The sequence below is a fragment of the Sphaeramia orbicularis genome, chromosome 9 (assembly GCF_902148855.1).
Source record: "Sphaeramia orbicularis chromosome 9, fSphaOr1.1, whole genome shotgun sequence".
Lineage (NCBI taxonomy): Eukaryota > Metazoa > Chordata > Actinopteri > Kurtiformes > Apogonidae > Sphaeramia > Sphaeramia orbicularis.
This window is the reverse complement of record NC_043965.1, coordinates 54,968,285-54,986,593: the sequence shown is the minus strand read 5'-3', so window position 1 is coordinate 54,986,593 and position 18,309 is coordinate 54,968,285. Positions and strand designations below refer to the sequence as shown.

The window sequence follows — 18,309 nt, the reverse complement described above, 5'->3', positions numbered from 1 at the left end:
AGAATCTGTTCCTTCTTCATGGAAATGATGGGTATGATCAACTTGTTTTTGGAAATATTATTGAATGTGTCTCAAAATGATTTAAAAAATGTAACTTTACATTATGGGTAATGATGGATTAGGACAGAATTTCTGTCGCGCTGTCCATGAAACTGACAGACAACATGAAAGTATAATGCAACCTCTCTTGGAGATGCATGGCTCAAATAAATGCCAAGTGTCATATGGTACAGGGACAGGTACATGCAGATGCACTTCCTGTTACTCTGCTCTTTAACTGTGTCATATTCCCAGTCTTCAGTACAATATTAATTTTAGTTTCTCGTGTGATTGTCATTGTAGGAATTTTGTAGAAACTGTAGACATCAACCTTAATAGGTTAATTGGTCATTCTAAAATTCCCTCTAGGTGTAAATGTGAGAGTGAGTGGTTGTTTGTCTCTGTGACAGCCCTGTGATGAACTGGTACACCTCTAAGGTGTACCCCGTCCCTGTCCAATGGAAGCTGGGACCAGCTCCAGCATCCCTCCAACCCTGCAGACTATGGAGCACTTACAGAAAGAATTAATTAATTTAGAATAAGGGCAAAAACTGTGCCATTTTGTGCTTGTAAACATAGTCGGTGTCTCTCTACTGTTTTTCTTCCAGGCAATCACCCTTGTTTTAGCTGTAAAACAACAGGGACGGAGGTGACGCGCTGCTCTGTGTCTGGATGTGGTTGTTATTACCATGAGGAGTGTGTCCGTAAACTGCCCGGTTTCAGCAGCAGTCCTAGCGGAGGCTTCAGTTGCCCTCAGCACAGCTGTGCTACCTGCTGCCTGGAAAGAGACCTGCAGCGAGCCAGTAAAGGTAAAAGGGTTGTCTGATGTCCTGTTTGAGTCTGCAGCTGAGGCTCGATCAAATGAGCTCCAAATATACCTGTAATGTACAAAGAAATGAATGAATTTCCACAGGCTGATGTTTCTAGGAGGTGCTCTTGTGAGGTTGCAGGGTTATTTTATATCTGTCAAAAGTATAAGATGATGTAAGAAAGGGTCTATTCTGTGTGTAAGTGATAAACGAGGACAGGAAGGGCAGACAAAATGGCACTACACTGTGATACCATGCTCCATGTCCACATGATGTATCTGCCACCTTGCACCCAACAGGTTCTATTCGGGATGTGCCTAAGCCTTACAACCTCTGCATCGTTTGAGTAGTAAATGGACAGGAAATCATTTCTGTTTTCCTAAAATGTTTCAGTCTCAAACTGAATTCCTTCAAATAGTGATGTTCAGCCTAAATATACCTGTTTTACATTTAAGAGTACCACATCTTTATCTGTATCTGCAGTGTCTACAAAGTCCAATGTTGTTCCAGATTCCTCTTTGTTTAAGTGTCATTTAAGTACATCTGCAACCAAAAAGAATCTGACTGCATTTATTGAAGCTACAAAATGTGTTTCTGACAGAAGGGCTTTCATTGTGATGTTGTGAAAAGGCCTATTTTACACCTAACTATCATATTTTCATAAACCTTTCCTAGTAGTTTTGTAGCAGTTCTGCTTTTATTAAGACCCAAAGGCTAAACAACATGATCAATATTTCCAGAAGAGTTTAGACTAACGTTTATTGTCCCTCTGTCTTGCCCAGGTCGTCTGATGCGCTGTATCCGCTGTCCACTGGCCTATCATACAGGAGACAGCTGTGTGGCAGCAGGCAGCGTAGTCCTCACCCATCACATCATGATCTGCAGCAGCCACGGCAGCACCAAGAGGAATGGCCTCCTCTCCTCCCCTGTCAATGTGGGCTGGTGCTTCCTGTGTGCCAGAGGTAAGCTGTCATAGAAAACACATGCACACAAACACACGCGCGCACACACACTCACACACTCACACACACACACACACACACACACACACACACACACTCACACTAACAGCCTTCCTCCTGCAGCACTGTTTTAGCTGTGACTCTGAACAGACGGAGCAGAGAAGTGAAGATGTTTTTTGATCCCAAAACTTGACCTCTAGATGAATTTAATTTCTGAAAATTAGAAAGAGCAGGACCTGGTTGGCATCCATGATTATAGTTTTTCATCATGGGAATGTCAGTACTGTCACAGCTGCAGTAGCACTTGATGAGTGAAAACAGAGAACTCTCGGTCACTTCTTGATCTGCACCAGAAACCCAGTTCATTTTATGCATGTGCAAAAGTGCAGCAACTTTCTATCAAGGTTACATTTATAGAAACTGCCATGCAATCGCTGAGTGTTATCTTTGATTTTATTATTTATAAAACAGAATATTTGCTTTGTAATATATGATGCTAATGAAATATAACATTAGCTCAGTTTCTTCATTCTAATGCAGTAGACGTCAAGGAGGAGTGGCGACTTCTGTGCCAGGCTCCTTTAAGTCTTTCAAAATATCATTAACAGTGGAAGGACATGTTCTTGTCTCCTATCTGTTCTGCCCACTATGAATTTACTGTATAAATAGGTGTGTGTGTCTCAGTCAAATGCAAAATAGTGTCTGTAAAATCCTTTTGGTCCATGTTCAGTGATGCATGGCTCAGTTCCTGCAGTAAAACAGTCAGATCCATCATCTCCAAATGGATCCTTTATCCTGATCATGTCTGTCAAACTAAGTCTGAACTTTGTTGGATTCATAGGGACATGATCAACTCAACTGGAAAGGAGTTCCATTAAAGACACTAATCCTTCTGATCAGAAGAACAACAAACCTGAGTAAATCAGACCTGTTTAGGTGATCAGTTGGATGGTCCAGTCACGTCTACATGGAATGGATCAGTGTTCAGCCTTCTCAGTTGTCCTTCCAATTGAACCTCTGTCCCTCCTCGTAGATTCTACAGCTGATAGACTTGATGGATAAACATAGTGTGTTGAACAGATTTACGCCAATAGAATCTTCAAGGTGGACCAGAATGTTCTGTTAGATTTGAAAAGTCCAACCTGATGATTTGACTGGATTTTCCACCATGATATTCAAATGAGTTCAGGTCAAAGGTCATGTTTGGTCATTCTACGGAGCTGGATACAGATTAAAGGCACTATTTCAGTATTATGTGTATGAATGATATAGAAGTGGATCCAACTGCATCAGAGCTTTGATGGGATTTGGAGGAAATATTGGTGGTTGAAGGTGATGTCAGATGGAGCTGAGTTCAACATGTGGAGGTTTAGAGAGTTGGACAAGATCAATATATGGAATCAGAAGATGGATCCAACTAGGAATCACATATTCAACTATGTCTGAGGAAGTCTAGGACAGTGGGACAGGAAGGGACAGAAAGGACAGGTAGGTTTTGTGTCCTTTCTGTCCCTTTCATCATTTACTCTTGTTGAATGGACTTGTGTCTAATATCAAGCGGTAGTGAAATACATAGTTACTTTTGCATTATTCACTAAAAAATTACTTGGAAGGAATGGGTCTGGGGCTCAGGTCATAAAAGCTACAAATCGTTAGCTTCATAGCATTTCATGTTCAGTCATATGTTTTTTCAGGTCAAAGCCAATGATGAAAAATGAATCAGCAGTGTTAGAAAAGTACAGGTGCATAGATTTCACAATTGGGCCAAAAATACAAAATATGATGCATTCTATGAGGCTAACAAAAATATATGTTCTTTAAAATTTAACTTTGTGTCATTTCACCTCAGTCTCTGACTGGGTTAGCATTGTGTGGCTAGCTGCAGTTAGCGCACTAGCTAACATTAGCTGCAGTTTTTTTCCATGTCTACTTCTTGTCTAATATGTGATGCTGTACCAGTGAGTGTGGAATTTTGTAATTCTGTTGGGTTTTTGAAATAATTTCAACAAAGTGTCATTTTGCTGGCATCTCTAACAGGCTGTAGTTATCTTGCAAGCTAACATCTGCTACTATTAGTTTTGCTGTTGTTGTTGGCTAGCTGCTATTATCTCACTTGCTAATGTCTGCTGATTTAACCATTTGAGCAAAGATCTCACATAAAATACTAATATCGAATGTAATATTTCATGAGTAATGAAACCAAAGATAACATAACTTTCTTGAAATCGAAGAAACTGTCATGAATTGTGTAGAAATACAGGATGCAGGAAGTTGCCACGTATTCACACATGTGTAGGAGCAAATGGGTTTCTAGTGCCGATCTGGTAGTGATAATCACACACCATCTGACACATTTTATCTTTAGTTTTACATGTTTGATGTTTGGCATTATTGTTCATAAATAGCAGTGCTGTGAAATGTAATGTTTGTTCTACATCACGATACTAATCTGATGAAAGCTCCAGGCTGTTACACTGCACTCCACTTAGAGGAATGTCTTCTGGAGGGCGACGAGGCCAAAAACACAATCCGCTTTCCCTCTTATAGCTTTCATCCAATTTCATTGTGATGTTTGACTTTTGCCTGTTACACAATAAGTTGAGTGCACTGTTTGGCCTCTTTGTGTCAGGACCAACTTTGTTTTGCCTATTTTCTTTCTCGTGTTATAACTGTGTGTGAACGTGTGTGAGGCTGTTGTGTGTGTGTGTGTGTGTGTGTGTGTGTGTGTGTGTGTGTGCGTGCGTGCGTGCGTGCGTGCGTGCGTGTGTGTGCTCGTTCTCTCTCTTGTGAATTTTTGGGTAATTTCGAGTTTGACTGCGGCTCACCCCCGTCTCTTCCTGTGTGTCTTGTGTAGGGCTGTTAGTGCAAGACCTTACTGACACCATATTAAGTTCATATGCCTATAAGTCCCACTACCTTCTGACTGAGTCAAATCGTGCTGAGTTGAAATTACCTATGATTCCCTCTCCTTCGTCAGCTACCAAAAAGAATATTGGGAAAGGTAACTGAACAGTTTTTCTCTTTCTCCTTTGTCCCACTGGTTTGTGTTTGTTTTGTGCCTGCTCCCATCCTTATTTAGTTTGCCTTTTTGTGTACGTATGTTCATTTCAAAGCCTTGAGGTGCTCCCATAATTAACTGGTTAAAGCTGCAGTTAATTTAAATGCAGAGTGGCCCAAACTCAGCCAAGTTCCCTAACACATTAACAGAACATGGGCGTCATGCAAGAATGTTTCTCTCATCCCAAACCTTTTATACATAATACCTTTTTGCAAGGCCAAACTCTTTTAATCTGCTGGCTCATTGTCACATTATTAACGCTGTGATTAATAGGCCTACGTGTTAATTTCCTGTGATGACAGGACCTAGAGTCTGCTATGAAACGGCCTGTTTCACTGCATTAATGCCACCTATGTGGTTGTGTTTGACACATAGCATTGGTTTGAATCTTTTGATATCAGTGTATAAACTCAATATATGTCCTCTCATGTACAGTATATGAAATTGGAGCTTTAACCCTTTAAGTTACTCCTGCAGTGCAGAAAAAGAACTTATGGGCACTTGTGAGTCAAACAGTATTTTTTTTTTTGTAAATATAAAATAGGTTAGAGTTTGTGACATTATTTCTCCGAGAAGCTCTTTCATATCCAGTTAATATTGTGAAGCAGAACTGATTTGGTTCTGGAAATCAGTGGCTACAGTGAACTTGTAAGTCCTGAAGTCACAAGTTCAAATCAGGTGATTCAATACATGCTGTGATGCAGGAGAAATGTTAGAAAATCTTAGGCTCATATGAGGCTCACTATACATGTATTATGACTTTATCATATGTATTGTAAACAAATGGCAGTTTTTTAAGGTCATTTTCATTCATCACTGAAAAAAACATACCACTTTATACATAATATCTCAATAAAGCAATCTTTTTATGAAGTTGCAGTAAACATCTGCATTTGCATTTATCTGAGTAACATTCAACACCATACTACATTACATACTGCATTTTTGCCAATCTGTGCAAACACATTAATTTTGATCTGTCAGAGAAATTTTAAAGAATCAGTATTATTTTTTTTCTCTATCAACTGACTGGAAATATTAAAGTAGCAATTATTTTGATAAGTTTGTTACCCAGCCTAACTCAAGAGTTACAGTTAATGTTAAAATGTTTATTAAAACCAGTAAAAGGTCAAAAGTCAGCCAGGCATTTCCAGTTTTAATAAAATCAGTATTTCTAACAAGTGGATGTCATAAGAAAACAGACTCACGGACAAAATTCCAGTTAAGAGGCCCAAATAGGTATAACATCAGCTCTGACTGGAGCCAAGGTCTACTGATTCCATATTCTGTAAAACCAGCAGTGTTAGCCCTCTTGTATGTAGATGCTGCTCTTTAGATTAAATGGGTTTGTATGAGTAGTTCTTGTATGACGCCCAGTGTCAAACGGATTCATGCTGCGCATGAAAGTGGCTGTGAATAACAAACAAACATCTTGCTCTGGCTAAGTTCAACCGAACACTCTTTAATAATAGTAGAGCCTGTAATTGGTCCTTAATGTGCAGTAGTTCACCTACTGGGTGCTGTGGTCTGGTTTAGTTTAGGTTCTGCCTGTGGGTTTGTGGAGCTTATTGCTGCTAGAGGCGCACTCCTTCTCTGCTTCAGCACTCTAGGCTCTTGATTTTTTTATTGTTTTTTTGTCCAGTCTCACCTCCTTTATGCCGACTGTAACTTTTTCATTTTTGACTGAAATTGTCAGATGATATGATATTTTGGTGCACCTCCATTTCTTGAGCTTTGACCTGTCTTGGATGGAATGTACTCTCAATTAGGCCAATATAAGATAAATGAAATTAGTTACTTAATACTGTGATGTCAAAACTCAAAACAGTTAGTAAAACCTGAAAAAAACATGTTTGATTCCATACAAGCTGGTCTGTGGAGGATGCAGGATGTGTGATGGGTCAAGGCTGCTTCACTAGCAGGACTGCATGCCTGCTTTTTCCCAGTAATTTGTTATCTGAGTATAACCCTGATTTGTTTAACATTCCTGGCTGGCCGTTTATTCATTTTATTGCACTGCTGCATGTTATTTCCCATAGACCGGTCTTGGTACAGTGCTCTGAATCTGATTGTCAGACATGCTGTAAATGCTGCAGTAAAAGGTGAACCCGACCTGAGAACCCTGTGCAGACGCTTCCAAACCATTTTCAGTCCTTTTCATGCAGCATAGCTGTCACAGGAGCCTTCACTCAAGCAAAGAGCCTCTAGTCTGTGTGATTCACTTCAGAATAAAGAACAGGAGTATCAAGTTTTGTACCTTCCTAAAATTTTTGCTTAAGTCATTTTTCCAGATTTTTCAGGAAACACAAAAACCTTAACCAAGAATTGAGTATTTGATGATTTAATCAAAAAAAGTAATTTTTGTGGAAAAAATGACTCAAGCAATCATTATAGGAAGGTGATGATATTCAACAATATTTGTCATTGTAAGAATACACAGTAGATGTTGGAAAACTATTGAGTTTATGTTTCATTTGTAGGTTTTCCTTTTCAGCCTCACTGTTGTATTTGTAATTCTCATAGGCTTGTCTGCAAATGAGATTCAGAGTTTTCCATATTTTTAAGATGCATCATCTAATCATACACTCCTCCTCTTTTTGCATACCTATTTCACGCAATGCATGCACACACACACACACACACGCACACACAATCTCACACACACACACACACACACACACACTTACACACACACACACACACACACAAATGTAGGAGGCAAGTTGCTGTGCTGCGACTCCTGCCCGGCTTCCTTCCACTCGGAGTGTCTGGAGATGGAGATGCCGGAGGGGCCGTGGTCCTGCAGTGACTGCAGGGCAGGGAAGAAACCACACTACAAACAGATCGTCTGGGTCAAACTGGGGAACTACAGGTATGCAGCAACTAAGATGACATTCTCTGATGGTTGTGGCCAGTGTTTTTCTGTTGTACTAAACCTTTCTTTCTGATGACAGCGTCTGCAGCTGCCTCAGTTCGGTTCTGTTTCAGCAGAGCTAAATCCAGTTCAGAATGCTGCCAAGTAGGCATGAGCAGTATGGCCAAAAAATAAATTGCACCTTTTTTAGGGTTGTGAATGATTCATAATTTTAAAAGGGAGCACAATTTTGTACTATGTAAAGCACCACCGAGGAAATAACGTTTTCACCCGGAACTGCATACACAAACAAACAAGATGTATTTAGAATTTTGCTAAGTGAGAAAGGAAGCACTAATCATGATTTTGCAATTTTGGTATTCATGATTTTCACAACTAACTGGAAATACTGTTCAGCCCTACTACATAGAAGTTGTTTAAGTGTCTGGACTGGCCCATCTTGTTCTGACTTCAATGTTAAGTGTTGAAATATTAAGTTCCTAAACTGTATGTTTATCCTCTGTGCTAGCAGCATCACAAAACTTGAAAATTAAACAAAAAGGCAAATCATCATTAGCTATCAGTAAAATTGTCATGTTAATCATTGATATAAACCCAGAATTTAAGAACTGGTGCATCCCTAGTAGTTGCAAAGAAGACAGACTGGCATACCAGTGTATCCTTGTACTATTTGACAAATAGTTCCCATGTTGTTGACATGAATGTTATGTAATAGAGGTTTGCAGTCATACTGTTATGTGCATCAGTCTGAAATATAATATACAGTATTATATTGTATGTGTGTTTATGTGTGTATAAGTCAGACAGTTCATACCCAAACCACATTCATGTGACAGAACACAAGTAGCTCCTCTTTCAGGTCTGAGCTTCTCTTTCCATCTCAGGTAGATGAATGAAATCCTCCTGTTCACAGTGAACCAGTCTGATGGCATGTGGAGAGTCCTCCACCTTTGTTTGTGTTGTTGTGCAAATTTACAGTCTAATAAACAATAAAACATAACATGAATTAATAGATTTTGTTATATATATTGTCACAACCTAGAGTTATACTGTGGTCGAGAACCATGTTTTTTATTGTTGTTTATTTTTAGCCTTTTAATCCTCACACTGTCCTGCTGCTATAGAAACACTAGAGTGCTAAATATAAGAGATATAGAATTCCCAATTACTGTATCCTTTTTCCTGTCGTATCTATCAATGTACTGTATCAAATAATAGACTGAGAAGTTCACCAGTCAACCCAAATAAAATTGTTGTCAGTTTTCTCTCTTTAACCTTCTGAACAATGCCCTTGTATTAATGTACTCCAGGTGGTGGCCCGCAGAGATCTGCAACCCTCGCTTGGTCCCATCAAACATTCAGAGCCTTCGCCACGACATCGGTGACTTCCCCGTCTTTTTCTTTGGCTCGCACGACTACTACTGGATCAACCAGGGCCGTGTCTTTCCTTATGTGGAGAATGACAAGAACTTTGTCACAGGTCAAATCAACATCAACAAAACCTTCAAGAAAGGTAATTCTCTCTCCTTGGTGAAAACGAATCTGCAGTTATTAGTAAAACACTTTTCTAAGCTGCTGCTGTTGCTCTTCAGCTCTGGAGGAAGCAGCACGCAGGTTTCAGGAGCTCAAGGCTCAGAGGGAGAGCAGGGAGGCTTTGGAGCAGGAACGCAACTCTCGCAAACCTCCACCCTACAAATTCATCAAGGTACGTTTCATAGAGTGATAAAAACCACCAACACCTCGTGTCAGTCACCAGCCGGTTGACTCATATTTGTCTCATTTCTTCTATCAGTCCAATAAACCAGTGGGGAAAGTACAGATGCATGTTGCTGACTTGTCAGAAATCCCACGATGCAATTGCAGACCAACAGATGAGCACCCATGCAGCCTTGATTCTCAGTGTCTGAACCGCATGCTGCAGTACGAGTGCCATCCACAGGTCAGAGTGCATGTTCACCACTAGGTCAAAAACCAATAGTTAAATTATGAAAACTATGAAAAAGGAGCTTCCTGCACTGATGTTGATGTCATTGTCCACAGGTGTGTCCTGCAGGAGACAGCTGTGAAAATCAGTGTTTCTCTAAGCGTCAGTATGCAGAGACTGAGGTCATAAAAACAGACGGTCGTGGCTGGGGCCTCAGGACCAACCAGGCTCTGAGGAAGGTGAGCTGCTCACATGGCCTTTAGTTCACACTTTAATTGCTTTTAATTTTTTTATGCCTTCCGATATTATGCTTCCAGTTTGTTCCATTCTTGAGGATGCCATAGCTCAGGAATGAAAAGAGAATTTCTTCAAATTTGGCACACACTTTGAATTGCAGTCAGAGGTGAACTGACTCGAAGTGTTTTGGTCAGAGGTGACTTCATCCTCATAAACCGTAACTCAAGAATTCTGACCAAATGTCACCCATATGTTTAATGGGACAAAATGACTATGTGAGGATGTTTTCTGTCTAAAGGACTACATCAAACTGCATCTTGGAGTATTTTTTGACTGAAGAAATGCCTTGCGGCAGAAATGCAGTAGTGTATGTTTAAGAGGAGTAGCTAGTGTGGATGCATTTGAACTGTGGGGACTCCTGATGGTTACAGGACCATGATGTTTGTGGCACAATTCCTTTTAATATTATCCAAAGTTGTTACAGTTGCAATAACAATGACCTATCTACCGTCACCTCAGTGAGATCCAAATTTTTACAAGTTGTATGTTCTATGTAATTATTTGTCTTTTATTTGACGTAGTGGAGAATGTCTTTGGACTTCTGAACACACCTCTTCATATTAAAGATGTGACTGACTGAACATTCCTAAGTGGAGCCACACTGTGGTTCTTCATTATTTATTGTTTTATAAATTGCTGTTATTAAAGTGTAGTTTCTAATGGATTCTTTCCTACAGGGTGACTTTGTGACTGAGTATGTGGGAGAGGTGATTGATTCAGAGGAGTGTCAGCAGCGAATCAAACGAGCCCATGAAAATCACGTGACCAACTTCTACATGCTCACACTCACCAAGGTAACAGTGATATAACATCTGCACAGCTGCTTTTTTATTTACATTGTGGCTTCTCTCTGATACTAGCGCACACTCACTACTAGTCAGGTACTCAAAATAAAGAAAATGGGCAGGAATAGATGTGATATTCTGCAAATTCAGACACAATTCCATCATGTTGGCCTGCAGGACCGTGTGATCGATGCTGGACCGAAAGGAAACTCATCTCGGTTCATGAACCACAGCTGTAGCCCCAACTGTGAAACCCAGAAGTGGACAGTTAATGGAGATGTTCGCATCGGACTCTTCACTCTCTGTGATATCGAGGCTGGTGAGTGAATATGGAAACAAACGTTTACATACAGTATATTTCCATATAGTATATTTCCATACATACATACATACACACACACACACACATATATATATATATATATATATATATATATATATACATACACACACACACACACACACACAGTAAAAAGGTATATGAGCCATCTAATCTTCAGTGGTGTCCGTGCAGGCACAGAGCTGACCTTCAACTATAACCTCCACTGTGTGGGCAACAGAAGAACATCCTGTCACTGTGGATCAGACAACTGCTCTGGATTCCTCGGGGTGCAGCCAACAGTGAGCACACGTTGACTCCTATCGCCATGATTTTTGTGCTGCTTCCACTGTGAGAAGAAGCATGACTTTAATAATGTCATTTGGTTCTCCTCAAAATGTCTCCTTCAGAGTGCAGTGGTGATGGAGAAAGAGGAGAAGGCCCGAAACGCCAAACTGAAGCCGAAGAAAAGGAAGCTGCGGCCGGAGGGCAAACACACACATGAGTACTTCTGTTTCTGCTGTGGAGAAGGAGGGGAGCTGGTCATGTGTGACAGGAAGGACTGTCCTAAAGCTTACCACCTGCTCTGTCTCAACCTCACCAAGCCTCCGTACGGTGAGAATATGCACCGCATAGGTGTGGTGAAAATGTGTCACATCCACATTTTCTGAAACAGGCATATGATAAAAACAAAACATTTAAAAAACTGGAACGTACCCAAGTGTAGAGTCCAAATTATAGAGGGTGATTTTTTCGCGAAGGGTAAAATATATCACAACCATAGAAGAGCGGAGACAACATGGGTCACCACTGGTTTGAGTTGAGTGTTTTGAGCCAGAGGTGACCATAATTTTGTCAGGAAGGTGGAGCTGGGAAAGTACTCATTGGGGTAATTTGGCAGCCTTTGCTGCTGATAACTCCATGGAGAACTACTAACAGCATGAGGGGGCCATATAAGCAGGCTAGCTAAAAGAGCAAATTAATGCTAGCATAAGCTAATGTACCCCAGAACCACAGGAGGAGTCAGTGGTCTGGAAAATGAAAGAACTAGCCTGTTTGGCTTCATTATGCTCAGAATCCAGGGATGGTTTTGGATTTCAGTTTAGGTTCAGTTAGTTTTACAGGTGCATATGTCAGTTCAGTTGTATTTAGAGGAGTTGACTAGTTTTACTTGAATGTTTCCTTTAGTTTCATGGCTCTTCCCATTAAAAATGATTTATGTCAAGAACTTATAAGTTGAAAGAATTTGTATCAAGGTTACTTTTGTCTAATGTAGGATCAGGAAATGATATTCATGATGTTCTTAAAAAGGTTTGATAAAAGCTAACTTAAATGGATCCATTTCATCTGTATATTTTCTGAACTAATGCCCTCTGTGTATGTCCTCAGGGCGTTGGGAATGTCCGTGGCATGACTGCAGCGTGTGCCGTGCCCCGGCCTCGTCACTCTGTGATTTCTGCCCTCGCTCCTTCTGCTCAGACCATGAGGCCGGAGCGCTGACCGCCTCTCTGGACGGCCGCCCCTGCTGCTCCAGCCACAACCCCCTGAACCCCCTGAGCTCGGACCCCGGCTCCGCCCAGCCGCCGCCACAACGCCGCGCGTTGTCCTCCTCCGTGAGCCCTTCTGTCCGGGTCAAAGAAGAGCAGTCCGAAGCATCGGCGATGGAGAGGACGGGCCAGCGGGCTAAAGAGTGACATCCTTCCTTTGATACCTCATTCCCTGTTCCAGTGTGCTGACCCGAAAACCACCTCTGATCTGATCTGAAGAAGTGCACTATGAGAGGGAATCCAGTGCTTTGTGACCAGTTCGACAGCTGCTGTTCAGAGCCACCAGGAAACACAGACTGATGGCGAAGGATTTGAGCAGGTTTCGTTTTTGCGCTGTTTACCTCCTCTTTTTGCCATAAAGCACCACTACTAATGCTGTCCACAGCTCACCAGTGGTCCACTGGATGTGCCCCAGACCACCACCTCATTCTTTTTCTTCTCTAGTTTGTGGAAATTATCAGTGTTGTCAAGTTTGTCCAGCACTTTGAAGAACTCAGCGAGCGAGGTGGAGAGGAGGAGGAGGAGGAGGAGGAGGAGAAGGAGGAGGAGGAGTGAAGCAGATCCTCTCCATCTCCACCATGTGGCTCCTTGTTTACCTGCTGTAAGCTGTGGCTGGCTTTTTCTTTTTTCTTTTTTTCTCTTTTTTTCGCAAACATGTCGGCCATTTACGACCGAAGAGCCAGCCTTTTAAAACTCTTTCTCCAAACTAACCATCACACCTAACGTCATTTGTCTTTGTAATTTTATCTCTGAGAAAATGGAGCGTTGGAGAAAAATGACAGATTTTGTGCAATTTTTTTCAGGACCACACTACATTCCAACCTTCCTTAGACCTGGTTTTAATATACTTATGGGTATAGATGAATATAATTATATACAGTATCTATGTTTGTTAATGTTTACAGACAGATTCTCTCACTTCATCTCAGTGAGTGGTGTATTATGTTTGTTTAGGTGTTAAGCATTACGCAGACCTCCTTGTGAAAATAGTCCTATTAAGGTGAAATATAATGGTATATAGTGTAATGGTATGACATTACAGTGTGATTTTCCATTTTTTTGCCAGTCTCACTCGCCATTGTGTACATAATTGGCTCATAATATTGTAAAGTACTTAAAGATCAGAGGGAGCGGAGCCTCCCCTCTGACTGTTCCTGAAAGAATGGCTTTTTTAAAACGATCCTTTTTAGTTTCCAAATGGGCCAATGACGTTCGATTGCCGGTATTTTCCTCCAAACAGTTACTGACACTGGTGTTGCAGACGGATGGAGGGGGCCCAGCTTGTGATCACACTGGTGCTGTCAAAAAAGTGTTGTAAACCAGCCTAAAAGGATCAGGCTGCAGTAACAGCTACTGCCCAGACGCAGTCCTATTCAGTAACATCGTGTACTGTGACCGCTAATGCTTTGGTTTAATATTTTTGTTTCTTTTTTTGCCAAACTTTTCTGAAAAGCACTTTCACACGGCTTGTCGCTACACAAACTTAGGTAGGTCATGCATATACAGAAATATTAAAGGAGCATATGACAAAGTGTACATGTTTCAAAAATGGATACCTCTTCTTGTTAACGTCGGGATTTAAACTGTGTTGTAAACTTTTTTTTCTCTTGGTCAGAAACGTGGCAGGTGTTTAGGCGTGGTTCTTGAGGAAAGGGGCCTAAGTGCTGATTTTGTTTTTAAGTTTACTTTTTTTTTTTTTTTTACTTTTTGCCACAAACAGGTTTGATCGCCAGTTCGGCCTGTTCGCTTGTTCTGCCGTGTCGTTACACAAAAAAAGCCCTCGCTGTCCTCCTTCGTGAAGAGGCACTTCTTCGTTTTTGACCCAGACTGGGCTTTATATAGAGACGGAAGAGTCCAGTATCATGTACAAAAACTTCTGTACAGTGTTTTTAATCGCTCATCTGTCAAATCCAAATCTTTTGTATTTATTGCACCACATTTTATACCAGTTTTTTTCTTTGTTCCAAACACCAGTGCAGTAATTTGTCTCCCTCTCCACTAAAGGTGTAAGTGAAATAGACTATTTAAAAAATGGGGAGTTTTACATAATATATCTGTATGTGGTCATTGCATATGTTTTGTTTTCGAACATTGGTGTAATGATTCCACATTTGGTAACAACCGCTGCTCATCGACCTGTATCGTGACTCACTGTATTTGGTGTTTAAAAGCAGTGTGAAGCAGTTTCAATATAGGAATGTAAAGTTTCCGTTTCCCAAGCACTTTTTTGCGGTTTTTAGCCTGGACTAAACCCATCATACGATGAATCTGTAATGATGTCTCAGACTTTTTTTTTTTTTTTTTTGTGGTTGAAGTCTTTATTTTTGTATCCTGCCCTGGAAACATTTTTTTCCCCAAGTGTCCCAAGGTGTCTGGAGTTAAGCCACACTGGGTGACAATGGTGCCAATGTTTCAAGTCATTTCATTTCATGTAGGATCTCTCCCAGTGGATGGAGGAGTTGAATTCAGAGGAATAAAAGACTGAGGAAAGTCAAATGAAGGGGAGCTGTTGAATGCAGAAAAGTGAGAACCTTTCATATGCCACATATGTGCACCAACAACAGGCACTTAGTGGCATTAAGAACTAGAATCGCAAGAAAAAGTTGGTCAAAAACTATCGGCAGCTATTTTGATATCGTCATTTTAGTCAGTCTCTAAACAAAATTTGTTAGGATGCAGGTTGAGGTGTCTTTGCCATGTCTCATTGTAGTGCATGTGTTTGTATTGGATTGTTGGTTGAATATAAAAAAGGTAATTTGAACTTGGGGTGAGGGGGAAAAACAACATTTTTAACATTTTCGATTGTTAATGTCGAAAAATATGGAAGCCCATTTCCACCTCTCTAATGAGGAGAAAAAAGATCCTATCAATCAATATCATGATCTCAAAATAATGAGAATTAATATTAACTAGAACTGACAATAACTCGTTATTTTGAGATAGTAATGATTCTGTTTTCCCAACAGTGGCAGAAATGAACTCTTAATCGATAATGAGAGTTTTGACGAGACAAAGACACTTTTCTGCTTTGTCAGTGGTGCTGAGTGCCTTTTTTGTGCACATATTTTGCATTTTCTAATCTGTTTTCTGAATCAAATGACTCTATCATTTTTCTTGTTCTGCTTTCACTGACCTGCTTGGAATCAGTCCTGAAAAATAGACTGTCCTGATTTCCTTCCTTCCTCCCTGCTCCCAAATTTGCCAAATCTGCAGCATAAGTTGTTGCTCATTGTAGACATCTGACAGCTTCAGTTCTCACCGCAGGTCGCACAGTTTCAGTATCAGGCGGGTGCATCATCAACACACTTTTTATTTTACATACTGAATAGTTTGCGTATTAGCAGTCTAAACTTGAATTTTTTTTAATTTATTAATATTTTATTTTTTTACACAGGGTTCAAGAATTATCGGAGAGCAGGTGTCTTATGTTTCTGACTGAAAATGTCTGACTGGTGGCTAGTGATGGTCCAGAAGTGTTGTTTTAATTTTTTTCAAGGTGACTTTGCATGCCTCCAACATCAGACACTGGTTTAATCCATTTCTATCTTCACTTTTAGTCTCTAAGAAACATTCTGAATGCTAATATTTCATTACAGTTTGATTACTTTTTTCATCATATTGCACAGAGATTACCGAACAGCCTTTACTTTTTTCTTCTTTTTTTGCACCTGCAGCTCATGTGTCTAACTTTGTGCCAGTTTGTTCTCTGCTGTTCTTAGCTGAAACAGCAGCAGTATTAAGTTTGTGTCCTAGCGTTCAGCCTTTCATTTTCTTCAGATAATACCTGTTGTATGTTTTGTTGGAGTATTATCAGTGGTCATGCCCACATTTTCTTTTATTTTGACAAGACTGCATGTCTCTCATATAAGTGTCCCTTATGCAAACCCAAGGAGGATTTTTTTTTTTTTTTTTCTAAACGTCCAGGAAGCTTACTGAATTCTTCTTTTTTTGTCACTTAAACTTAGGATGGACTAGCCCCCCTTTTTAGTCAAAGGGCATATTTCAGTTCACTGTGATGTCTTTTTTTTGTGCAATGTTGCAGACTGTCTTTTTTTGATTGACATGCTGTCAGCAGAGAAGTAGTGTTGGAATAAATAAATAAACTCATCTTCATAAGCACTCATCTCTTTTTACTTGTAGTAAAAATTGCTTACAGTGACTGGGGTCATATCTATCTCTCTTGGTGTTGCTTCAATTTAAAAACGTGGATGAACACAAAAGACCATGTTGATTACTGTTCAACCTGTGTTACTGCATATTGTTGAAAACCTGTAAATAGTTTGCATTGAACTTGCATAGGATCATGTTACTGTGGCGTGCTCTTTTTGCCTGTACAATTCTGCTTCTTAATGTGTGTGACTGTTGAGACAACACTCTTTTTGTACATGACTGTCTTTTTATTTGAGAATATTGATTCTGTCCTTTTTCATTCGAAAGTTGAGTTTGAAGAGTTCAGACATGCCTGAAGTTTGACTTTAATAAAGCTGTACTCTGTCTCAGTGAAACGGTCTGTGACTTTTCTGAGGAGTTGATGTTTTTTTGTATAAAAAATAAATAAATAAGTATATATATATATATATATATATATATATATATATATATATATATATATATATATATAAGTTTATTTGATAGGGACAACGCAAATTACATAATATAACTTCTACCTGTTACAAACAAGCTGTAGTAACTGATGATTATGGCTATTGGTAATTTCCATCTCCAGTCCCTAGTCAGGCTTTTAGCAGAGGAAGAGAGAGAGAAGTAAAAAACATTTAAGGTTGCATAAACCACAGGTATGAGTATTTTAGAGTCGATAGTGTATGAGTCAAAAAGATTCAAGTAAAACAGCTGATCATCAGTCAAATACAAGATAAAACAGAACCGATGACTCCTTACTTTGACCATGTAAAGTAAAAAAAATTATGTAAAAAAAGATGTGATAAAAAAGGGATGAAAAAAGTTATTTTGTTCAAAGTGAAATTCTCTTATTTTTCTTTCTTAAGCAAAGTAATACTGTCTGATTGCTGTAACAGTATTATGTAATTGCAATTTTGAATTTAAAAATAAAAAGTAGGATTTGGATTGGAACTGTAGGGGAAAAAAGGACCTGAATCTAAATTTCCAATTTTCCAATTAGAAAAATAACATCAAAAGAGTGGCTCAGTTTGAATTGTGCCACTGTTTGTATGATAACTGTCTATTCCATATATAATTTTAAAAGTCAAGTAGCTGCAGTTTTTCATTTGTTGTCAAGTAACATGTAGTTTAGCAGTAAATGCCTCATACCCCACAACAAAACAGAAGTGACCTCCACATATTTCACCTCTAACTTTGAGGGCTGAATAAAACATTAAAAGGTGAAAATCCCTACAAGTCTAGTCATGCTGAACCTACTCAGCAACTCTGAACAGATCGTGGACAGAGATAAATTAGATAACATCTCTTACCCAACCTTTAGGTGTGTGGTCCTCCCATCAGGTCCTCTGGGCCACAAGTCCAAGGAGCAGGACTTGGATAAATGAACACATAAATGGAAGGGAAAACCAACTGCATTACAACTGAAAAAAACTTATGCAAATTGGTATGTCTTCATCAGTCAATTTTTTTTTTTTTTTTTTTTGGGGGGGGGTTTGTAAAATTTAATATTGGTACAAATTTTGGCTCCTTAAATGAAAAGCATTTCTTTTACTT

General features: G+C 39.7%; 1 protein-coding gene across 10 annotated transcripts in view; it reads left to right on the top strand.

Moving 5' to 3' along the window:
* Positions 1 to 17,120, top strand: part of nsd3 (nuclear receptor binding SET domain protein 3) — a 35,406-nt gene extending 18,286 nt beyond the window's left edge. For 7 of the 10 annotated variants that reach the window (XM_030143245.1, XM_030143248.1, XM_030143247.1 and 4 more), the window contains exons 13-25: positions 648 to 848; positions 1,631 to 1,810; positions 4,665 to 4,811; positions 7,584 to 7,740; positions 9,054 to 9,256; positions 9,336 to 9,448; positions 9,536 to 9,682; positions 9,784 to 9,906; positions 10,642 to 10,758; positions 10,927 to 11,068; positions 11,264 to 11,370; positions 11,479 to 11,683; positions 12,458 to 17,120. In XM_030143245.1, the coding sequence (XP_029999105.1) occupies positions 648 to 848; positions 1,631 to 1,810; positions 4,665 to 4,811; positions 7,584 to 7,740; positions 9,054 to 9,256; positions 9,336 to 9,448; positions 9,536 to 9,682; positions 9,784 to 9,906; positions 10,642 to 10,758; positions 10,927 to 11,068; positions 11,264 to 11,370; positions 11,479 to 11,683; positions 12,458 to 12,762 (2,147 nt within the window). In that variant the 3' untranslated portion in view covers positions 12,763 to 17,120. The remainder of the gene's footprint in view (positions 1 to 647; positions 849 to 1,630; positions 1,811 to 4,664; positions 4,812 to 7,583; positions 7,741 to 9,053; positions 9,257 to 9,335; positions 9,449 to 9,535; positions 9,683 to 9,783; positions 9,907 to 10,641; positions 10,759 to 10,926; positions 11,069 to 11,263; positions 11,371 to 11,478; positions 11,684 to 12,457) is intronic. The other 3 variants (XM_030143251.1, XM_030143253.1, XM_030143250.1) reach the window with 2 other exon arrangements.
* The last annotated feature ends 1,189 nt before the right edge of the window (positions 17,121 to 18,309 follow it).